This window comes from Lontra canadensis, unplaced genomic scaffold (assembly GCF_010015895.1).
Source record: "Lontra canadensis isolate GAN:19392208 unplaced genomic scaffold, GSC_riverotter_1.0 scaffold4, whole genome shotgun sequence".
In the NCBI taxonomy this organism is placed as follows: domain Eukaryota; kingdom Metazoa; phylum Chordata; class Mammalia; order Carnivora; family Mustelidae; genus Lontra; species Lontra canadensis.
The window spans coordinates 33655917-33666681 of NW_022630998.1; the positions used below are offsets into that span (position 1 = coordinate 33655917).

General features: G+C 39.8%; 1 protein-coding gene across 1 annotated transcript in view; it reads left to right on the top strand.

The window, feature by feature from the left end:
• Nucleotides 1-8815, top strand: part of DMGDH (dimethylglycine dehydrogenase) — a 61841-nt gene extending 53026 nt beyond the window's left edge. Inside the window, exons 15-16 of the mRNA XM_032847845.1 lie at nt 662-796; nt 7703-8815. Coding sequence (XP_032703736.1) covers nt 662-796; nt 7703-7918 — 351 coding nt within the window. The 3' untranslated portion in view covers nt 7919-8815. The remainder of the gene's footprint in view (nt 1-661; nt 797-7702) is intronic.
• The last annotated feature ends 1950 nt before the right edge of the window (nt 8816-10765 follow it).

Here is a 10765-nt window from a genome sequence, read left to right on the forward strand (position 1 = left end):
GTTTTGACATCATATTTCAAAAACACAAATTTCCTCCTTTTTTTTCTTAATTTTAAAAATTTTATTTATTTATTTATTTTAAAATTATTTTTATTAACATATAATATGTTATTTGCCCCAGGGGTACAGGTCTGTGAATCATCAGGCTTACACATTTCACAGCACTCACCATAGCACATAGCCTCCCCAATGTCCATCACCCAACTACCCTCTCCCTGCCGGCAACCCTCAGTTTGTTTTGTGAGATTAAGAGTCTCTTATGGACGAATTTCCTTCTTGAAAGAGGCTTACTATGGGTAGAAATTGAGTGGTTCTTTGCTCACTCCCATCCAGTAATGCTGTCCAGAGCCATTAGATCCAAGGGTCGCTTTCATAATCTACCATCGCCATATCATGCCTTATGTTTTTCTGCCTAGGTGGTTCTGGTAAAATTGTTATCACAAGTGATTACCCTTAAGTCTAACCTATTCTGAAGGCAAATGTGGCTGATACTGTCATTTGAGGACTAAGAAATATTTGTCTAGACGTTTGATCCAATCTGTATTTTTATTTGATGTGTAATTGGCGAGAAAATCGCAAAGACAAATTTAAATGCTTGCATCTCTAACCTTGTCACAGTGTCTGAGCATTCATTCATCATCATTATCTTGGATTCCTGCAGCCAGCAGACTTCATAGGAAAGCAAGCACTGAAACAGATTAAAGCCAAGGGGCTGAAACGGAGACTGGTCTGCCTCACCTTGGCAACGGACGATGTTGATCCGGAGGGAAATGAAAGCATCTGGTATGATGGCAAGGTGAGTGCTGAGGACCACGTAGCCAGGGGCCACTGCAATTTTTCACACCAGAAACCCTCCTTGCCTCTGTTTCCTTTTAGAGTTCTGTTGCTTTTTTGTTGTTGTTTTTTGTTTTTTGGGGGGAGGTTTGCTATTTATTTATCTATTGGTTAGGTAACACACTTTGATTTCTGAGCTGACATTCAAGAAATAAAAATCGGTTAACTGAAAGGAAAACGAAAGGCTCATTTTCAAAAACATCAACTTCTCTCTACTTTGATTAAAGAAAATAAAACAAAGCACTTAAAATACAATGGACAAGGAGGAGGTATAATTGAGAGGCTCCGATGATCTACTTGCTCACCAAGTCCGTATCTGTGAATGCAAGAGATGGATTTTATTAAAAAAAATTTTTGCATTCTGGATTAGCTTCTCTGGGGTCTTGGAGAAGGAAGTAATTCTAACCTTAGCACATTTGCAGGGAGGAAAAAAAAAGTGCCAGATGAAAATCTCCATGATAACAGAGGGTAGAGCCTTAGAAAGTAAAGTGAAAGGTAGGAACCACTTAGCTCTTCAGAAAGAGTAAATGTGCCTTCCTGTTTGGGAATGTTATTTTATTCTGTCTGTTGGTATTCAGTAAGACCAGACAATTTTCCAGTAGAACTTGTTATCTTTGACTTTTTGCAAGTCTTTGTAAGGCCACGTTTGTTTTATGATTTTGCTGTGTTTTGGCTGGGGTCATCAGGCAGGCGGGGTACTCTCCCCTTAGACCATGGGGTGATCACATGACCATTGAGGCTCATCAGAACAGCTGTTCCATATTGAACAAGGTCTGCTTGGCCAATACCCAAAGACTCAGAGATCTGGCTCCATGGGTTTTTTCTAATGCACGGCAGCCTCCTTGATCCTTGTTTTCATTTCCCTTTTCTCTTCAGTGACAAAAAGAGCACCAGAGTTGGAGAAAGCCAGTGGCATCCAATCTCAGTTTTTGGATTACTAAAGAAATGGTCACGTGGGCTGAGGCATGGATTGTTTGATGTACAGCAAACATCTACACAGTTTCTATGTGCTGGATATTTTTTACATACTCATTTAATTTTAGAACACCCCTCCCAGATAGGTATGGTCATCCCATCTTAGAGATGAGGCTTTGGGGCTCAGAGAAGTGAAGTAACTTGCTTGAGGTTACGTCGCTAGTTATTGACAGAACTGATTTCTGACCCGGGTGTAGTTGGACTTTGCATTCCTTATCCTTCCTTCTAAGCCATGCTGAATACTCTGATTTGCTCTCTTCTCTGTCTCTGCTCATGTCCCACTGTATTCAGCACTTAATCAGAGCTCCACAGTTGTCCTACATCCCAAAAGCAGGTGATGTTGTTAGACCCTTTGAAGCCAGCAGACTCTTTTCAGATTTCAAACTGTTTCTTAAACACCTTACCCTTAATTGTGCTGAGTTCGTTCTCTTTGAGCCTCTTACCTCACTGTCTCCTCCACCTTTCTGTTCTAAATTTCTGGTTCAGAATAGGCTTTTTTTCATAATAGGCTTTTTTTTCATAATAGGCTTTTCCTCATACTTCACATTTGCCCAGGATTGCCACTGATAATCACCTCTGCCATTAACTAGCTGCTTCGCTTGACCTGATCTTAGCCTCTCTGGGCCTCCATTTTCTCATGTCTTAGATTCTTGGTGCCTCTAATTAATTTTTTCCCTAGTCATCAAATTTCCCCCACTTCCTCTTTCTTCTGTTTCTCGTTTTTTCACTCTGGTCATGGCCAGCGTTCTAATACAGTCCATACCAACCCCTGCACAGACTTTCTGTTTTGGCTGTGGAATGACAGATGATGCTGTTCTGTTCTTTTTTTTTTTTAAGAGAGAGAGTGAGTGAGCGAGCGTGAATGAGCGTGTGCAAGCCAAGGGGCAGAGGGGCAGCAGGGTCAGATGGAGAGAGAGAATTCCTAAGCAGACTTCCACTAAGTGTGGAGCCTGACATAGGGCTCAATCTTGAGACCCCGAGTCACAACCTGAGCTGAAATCAAGAGTCTGACACTTAACCGCCTGAGCCTCCCAGGCGCCCCTATGCTGTCGTGTTCTGTATGCAACCACACAACACCACCCTGATGAACATAGTATAAACCTGACACCCACATTCAAGTTAAAAAGGCTGGAAACTTGTATTTTAAACATACAGAATATTACACGTCAACTATAGCTCAAAGCTGGGAAGGGTTTGAGCTGAAAACCCAAGTTCCATTATTGAATTTCATCTCCTTTTCTGAATCAGTGTGCTGTTTCCCTGCTGTATCTTTCATCTTTCCTCCTGTATGCCATCTGCTTACAGAGCTGTTAATCCAGTTGTAGTTGCCTTTTTTTTTTTTTCAGATTTTATTTATTTATTTTTCAGAGAGAGAACACAAGCAGGCAGAGCAGCAGGCAGAGGCAGAGAGAGAAGCAGGCTCTCCACTGAGCAAGGAGCCTGATGTGGAACTTAATCCCAGGACCCTGGGATCATGACCTGAGCCAAAGGCAGCAGCTTAATCAACTGAGCCACCCAGGTGCCCCTGTAGTCACCTTTACAAATAGCCCTTAAATTTCCTGATACCTGCTTGTCTGCTCTTTGATGTTCAGTAGGGTCGTCTCCTCACCATGCCTCTTTATACTCTGGGAAGATAGGAAATACTCTTTGCTCTATTTCCTGACTTTGTGGAGACTTGTACTACCTTTGGTATTTGGTATCCTATTCTTGCAAATATTTTACTGCCAGGGATAAGGTGCAAACTTACAAGGTACAAATTTGTTATTCAACAAATGCTAGGCACCAGGGATGCAGCAGTGAACAAAACAGACAAGCTTCTGGGCCTCCATGGATCTGACATTCCAGGGCAGAGAGAGCTAGACGGTGAACATACTCACTAAATGGCACATCCGGGGTGCTGAGTGCCCGGAGGAAAAGGAAAGTCCAGCTGAGAGATGGGCAGTGATTCCAGGAGGGATTATGATTTTAAATAAGGCTTAATTTTTAAAAATTGAGGCATTGGGGTGGGTATTAGTTCTTTAAAACTCCCCAACAGGGGCATCTGAGTGGTACAGTCAGTTAAGCATCTGACTCTTGGTTTCCACTCAATGAAAGTCGTGGGGTCAGGCTCTATGCTTAGCATGGAGTCTGCTTGAGATTCTCTCTCTCCCTCTTCCTCTGCCCCTCCTGCTCATGCTGTCTCTCCCTCTCTTTCTCTCAAATAAATAAAATCTTGTAAAAAAAAAAAAAAGAAAAGAAAAGAAAAGAAATAAAGAAAACTTCCTAACAAACCTGCTTTTATAACAGAAGCCTTATGCCTCACCCTAATGCCTAACGTAGGTAGTTTCACTAATCTTAGCAACTGGTTAAAGCAATTGCCTCTTCAGCAACTACAGACTTGTATAGAAATGAGATTCTTTATGCATTAGGATGAATGTTGTCCTTCCAAGTAAGTAATCCTGGTTTTTTTTCTTCCCAATTATGTTGCCATTACTAAATATTTTTCTGAAAATGGTTAGAAGAGTCCATTTGTAAGGCATCCAAAAGAATTAGTCTTGTCACTCATTTTTGTCATATGTAATTTTTTTATTAAAAAGTTTTTAAAGATTTTATTCTTAAGTAATCTCTGCATTCAGCAAGGAGCTTGAACTTACAACCCCCAGATCAAGAGTTGCATGCTCTGGGGCGCCTGGGTGGCTCAGTGGGTTAAAGCCTCTGCCTTTGGTTCAGGCCATGATCCCAGGGTCCTGGGATGGAGCCCCACGTCAGGCTCTCTGCTCAGCAGGGAACCTGCTTTCCCCTCTCTCTGCCTGCCTCTCTGCCTACTTGTGATCTCTGTCTGTCAAATAAATAAATAAAATCTTAAAAAAAAAAAAAAGAGTTGCATGTTCTACCCACTGAGCCAGCCAGGCACCCCAGTCACAGGTTCACTTTGACAAGAATCTTGACTATAGCTGTATGTACTTTGTTCATCAAGCTTGATTAAAAATATTTTATAGTTATAAAAAAAAGGTATTTTGTAGAAATGAAGTTTGGAGAGTTGAGAAAGTGGTCTTTTTATTATTTAAAAACAAAAGCACACAGGGACACGCAGAGAAATAGAATGCATCCTCCAACTTAAATTACATTCTCTCTTTCAAAGGCCATCTACCCTGTTAGCTCCCCTAAGTCAGAAGGGTCTTGAATTTTCACAGAAAGGAATGAGAAAAGGCTAAACCTGAATGAGGACTGCTTCTTTGGTAAAAGGAAAGCCAGTGTTTAGCAAAGAATATGAAAACTTGCTAGGCAGAGGGTGGGTACAGGTTGTTTTTGTGATTCACAGAGCAAAAAGGAAGAATGGATTTAATTGAATCTGGAAGATTTTAAGGTAGAATGATATAAAATTGTTGCTAGGGAAAACCTTCCCTTAGAAATTTAGTAAGATAAAGAGGAAAGGCTGGACTTCTAAAATACTCTAGGCTACTCAGCATTGGATTAGAGAGAAATTAAAGGAGACATGGAAGTTATCTAGGACAAAGCAACACATTCAATAAATACATTAAAAATAGCACTTGTGGGTGCCTGGATGGCTCAGTGGGTTAAGCGTCTGCCTTTGGCTCAGGTCATGATCCCAGGGTCCTGGGATCAAGCCCTGCATTGGGCTCTCTGCTCATCAGGGAGCCTGCTTCCTCCTCTCTCTCTGCCTGCCTCTCTGCCTACCTGTGATCTCTGTCTGTGTCAAATAAATAAATAAAATCTTTTAAAAAATAGCACTTGTACAATAAATATGCTATTTCTTTACATTACTCATGCAGCGATAACTATAAGATGAATCACTGCTGGGATTTTAAGAGATGGAAGGCCTGGGGAAGTGGTTCACACAATCTCTGAAAAGGGATGGGAGGTTTTTTGACCCATTAGGGGATTTAGCCAAGAGCCTTGCTTTGGCCTCTTCTTGTTTTCTTAAGATGCTTGCCCAAGCAAATCAGGTTATCTCTCCAGGATTCTAAACACAGACCTCAGGTTTACAGACTGGGGAGTGAAACCAAGGTTACCAAGAAAGTCTTCCAAAAGCTGTGATTAAAACTCCAACCTTCCTGACCCAAATCCCTGCCTTATATTACTCACAATGATTTAAAAGGAAAAAAAATCATTTTAGGGGCACCTGAACGGCTCAGTTCGTTGAGCGTCTGCCTTCAGTTCAGGTCATGAACTTGGAGTCCCAGGATTGAGCCCCGTGGGGGGCTCCCTACTCAGCAGGGAGTCTTGCTTCTCCTTCTGCCCCTCCCCCTGCTAGTGCTGATGTGTACACGCGCCCGCTCTTTCTCTTTCTCAAATAAAATCTTAAAGAAAAAAGGAAAAACCATTTTAAAGCGTATGCATTCTCTCAGCAGTACTTCAGCAGTTAATAATTTGCCAGAGAAGCTTTTACTAATGAATACATTCATTTTTTTAAAAATCCACCAATTAGCCCCATAATAAGTTCAGAAATGATATGGAGAGCTTCTGATTTGGGGTTTCGGTGAGATAATTACAGACTAGGGCTATAGAGCTAGGAGTCTGTATTTAACGTCATAAATGTGTCGGCATCTAAGAGATGAGAAATGCTGTAATAAGACTGTTGACTGTAGTGGGCTCTTTGCTGAGGCAGCTGGAAGATCACCAGGCTGATTCCCGCCCATGAATTTTTGAGTGCCAGCTACAAGCGGCCTGCTATGCAAAACAGTCAGGCTGTACGGATTAGTGCAATGTTGTGTAGCCAGGAGAAGCCATTTTGAGTGGGGCTATATATCATATTTCGCTTTTGTTGTCTTCCTTTTACAATATTTAAATGTGGTGTTTTAAACTGACATTTTCTATCACCTTTTTTCTTTTTCTTTCTTTCTTTCTTTCTTCCTTTTTCTTTCTTTCTTTCTTTCTTTCTTTCTTTTTCTTTCTTTTTCTCTAAGTTTACTGTTTCTCTTTCATCTTTTCCTTTAGATCTGGTTTTGACTTACCCTCTTATCTTTAAAACAAGCCTGAGTAAAGCCTTTGTTTTCACCTCCTAGGTTTTTTTCTTTGCTCAGTGTTTTTCTCTGGTTTGCCATCCTCTGTGATTCCATTTCATCCTCCGTAATGCTGATTGCTCACGCCTGACTCCCTGTCTCCGCTCATCCTGGAAAGTTTCATCCCCCTTTTCCACCAGCCTCATTCCACCCAGCTTCCAAATGGAGAACAAATCCTGGCTTGATGATGTTTACTTCCTGGCTTCTCGTTCTATTTTCTTCTATCTCTGTGTTAATTCCTCAACAAGGCTGGAAGATTCTGAGGGTGGGAACCAAACCTCATTCATGCTCTAGGATGTCCCTCAAAATGTTTTGGACGTGGTGGGTCTAGAGAGGGTAAAGTTAACATTAAGTGCTTAGCATTACCAAGAATTGTTAAATGCTATGTACTCAAAGAATGTTCACTTCACATTAACTATTGATTTATCAGTAGTTTAATTCGACAAGCCATTTCCTCAACCCCAAGAGGAACAGTTGACTACATTTACATTAGGAGTTTTAGAATTTTTTTTCCCTTGTGTCTTTTGCCATGCTAGTTGGATGGTGGAAGAGAATTTTTTTGAAGTTTAAAATGGAAACATTCGAGTCTTCGCCTATCATATCTCTTGGCATGAAACTGAGGAAAATAGTGCCAGCTATTAAAAAAAACTAGGTGTGATTTAAAACTGAGAAGTTCGAGGCTGTTGATAGGTATTTTGAGAATTATTTTTCACAATTTGCAAGCCTACTCTTCTCAGAAGTCAAGTTTGCTTCCTGGTGTTAGCCCCACAGAGAATAATCCCCAAGACTTTCAGGTTGTTAGTTGAACCTATTTTTGAAGTGTTTAATCTGGAGTGGGGAGCACAAAGCTGTGGTCAAGGTGCTAAGGATTGCTGGGTATTGTTTTTCAGGTGGTTGGCAACACGACATCTGGAAGCTACAGTTACAGCATCCAGAAGAGTCTGGCATTTGCCTATGTCCCTATAGAACTAAGTAAAGTAGGACAACAGGTGGAAGTTGAACTGTTGGGCAAAAATTACCCAGCAAGCGTCATACAGGAACCCTTGGTATTGACAGAACCAACCAGAAACCGGCTTCAGAAGAAAGGTGGAAAGGACAAAATTTGAAAAAGACCTTCGGCAGGCAACTGAATTATGTTAGCTCTATGACTATGCCAAACATCATAACTGATTGTTGGGGGAATACAAGAAACCAAGAATTCATTTCAAAATCTTCAAAATCTAGATTTATGATCTCAATAAAATCTTTCTCAATTTTTTCCTCAGCAAGAGAGAATAATGGATTAGTGATTTATGTTGTTCTTTCAAATGAAGACATTTGAAATGAGTGTTTTTTTATCAACCTATGTTGTTTGTAAAACTCAACAAAACATTTAAGTGTCCGCTAATATACAATCACTATTACAATTGAATTAGAGAATGTTGTATAATTTGGGGAATATATGCTTATGGTTCTTGTACCTGAAAACAAATTGTTTTACATAAAAGCAAAAGCAGTACTATGGATGGATTTGTTTCATTGAGAAACAGTGGTTGAATAAGGGATAGTTTTAATTTTTTATAATATATCTACAATGAAAATAGTAAAATTTAATATTGATACATACATTTTTATTCAATTCTCTGAAATACTTATTTTCTTAATGAATTCCCTGCAAGCAGTATTATGGGACATCATTATTGTCCTTTCAAAGGTTGTTTTGGAAGAGTAATTGCAAAAAAGAACAGTCTTCCAAAGGAAGCAGTGCTTGTAGACCTTCTGAAATGAAGCTGAAACATAGATTGTGCCAGGAAAACACAGTTTGAATACTGAACACCTCTCTTTGGGAAAGAATTAATGAAAGTTGACATCACATGTACCCTTCTGAATATCCTTTCACAAAGCATTTGACAAAGCAGGTCAAACAAGAGCTTAAGAGCTGACAGGATTGCCCTTAGCACTGTGTACAGCAAGAAAAAGGATGTATTTAGAAATAATTCTCTGATAAATTTTTCAGAATTGAATTTAGTTGACTGAACAAATCAAATTTTTTTTTTTGTAAAAGGTGGCTTATCACTTATAATTTGTTATATAAATGTTTGTTAAACATTTACGGAATCTTTCCTAGATATAAAAGTTGAATGTAAAACATAAAATGTATTCTAATTACAAAATTTTAAAATTTTTTGTAAGTTTTACCAAGATGCCAAGTATACCTTTAAAATGTTTGATCAAAGCAATCATATATTAGAATGAATGAATTAGGCCATTCATTTCTCATTAGTATAGCTTTTTGTATGAGAAAAGAGGGAAATCTTGGTAACAAAATTTAATAATCTTGATAATTTCCTATTGTCAAGAATATTATCTCGGCGCAGTCACTATGGAAAATAGTATGAAAGTTCCTCAAAGAAGTAAAAAGAGAATTGTCATTTGATCCAGCAATTCCATTTCTGGGTATTTATCTGAAACAAACAAACAAACAAACCACGAATTCACAAATCTTGCTGTTTGTGATAATGTGGGGGGAACTAGAGGGCCTTCTACTAGGTGAAATTAGAGAAAGACAAATATATGATTTCACTTATATGTGCAGAATCTAAGAAACAAAATGGACAGACATTACAAAACTCAGATACAGAGCACAAATTGGCAGTTGCCAAAGTGGAGGGTTGTTGGTAGGTGGCAGAATGGATGAAGGTGGTCAGAAGGTACAAACTTCTGGGTATAAATACGTTTTGGGGTTATACTATGTATCATGGTGAATATAGTTAGTATAGCACAGAATATTTCAAAGTTGCTAAGAGAATAAATCTTAAGAGTTCTCATCATAAGAAAAAAATGTAACTTTGTGATGGGCGATAAGTAGACTAGTGGGATCCTTTCACAGTGTATATGAATATCAAATCTTTGTACACCTGAAACTAATATAATGTTAAAATTTAGTTAGACCCAATTTAAAAAAAAAACAACCCTCCATATCCATGATCTCAGTTCTGGTGTTAGGTGCTATTTAAAGCCTTTGCCTGGGAGATCCCGCTTCTTATTCTCTGCCTCTGTGTAGTCCTTTAACCATTAAGATACCTACTTACCATCTCTGGATTCCTTTTCTGCACCATAGACACTCCAGGTTTTTTGGTGCAGTAATCAATAACGAAAGGACAACATTGCATTCACGCCCTCCAGTTAATATAGCACTAGTACAGATCAATAAAGAACATTTAGATGAATATTAAAGAAGTCCTACCCATAGTGTAAAAGACATGTGCTTCCTAATTTCCTTAAGAAGTTGTGCCCATTCCTCCTTTCATGGTTGGTTGGTGCTGTTAAGTCACCCTGGCATCCCGGCCCACTCAGCCAGTGTACCTGGCCTGGCTGCAAGGCTTGGCCTCAGCCAATGCATAGGCTGACCAGTGACCTACAAGACCACTTAGCCAGACTTCCCATGGGAAGTCAAATTGTGAAACATCAGAAAATAAACCTATGAGCCCTGAAAGCTGAAGCTGAGAAGATGAAGTAAAGGTGTAAGAGAAGTTTTGGTGTAGCAAGAACACCTGACAAGGGGAGAAGCCCCAAGAGAAAGACCAGTTTCTGAAGCTTTCAGTTCCCAATGGCTTATCAGCTGGCTGTTAAGTCAACACCTCGACCCAAAAGAGCCTCCCTAAAACCGTTAGCTGCTGGAGGGTGGCCCCAGGCCCCGAGAGAGGCCTCACAGGAACAGGCCCAGGATCAGGGTCAGCCATGAAGAGCAAACAACCAGCACGCTTGAAAATACTCTTTACTGATGTGCAGAAGTCTGTGTCTACGGCTTAGGAAAGAATGTTCTCGAGAATGTGATAGTGAATGATGGGCGCTTTCTTTCCTTGAGCTAGGAAAGCTTCTCAGAACTGCAAAACCACTGTCTAGTCAACACAGTACCAGAACATGGATGGATGTTGTTAAGTTGCTGGTGTTCACCACTAATCTATGTTTTT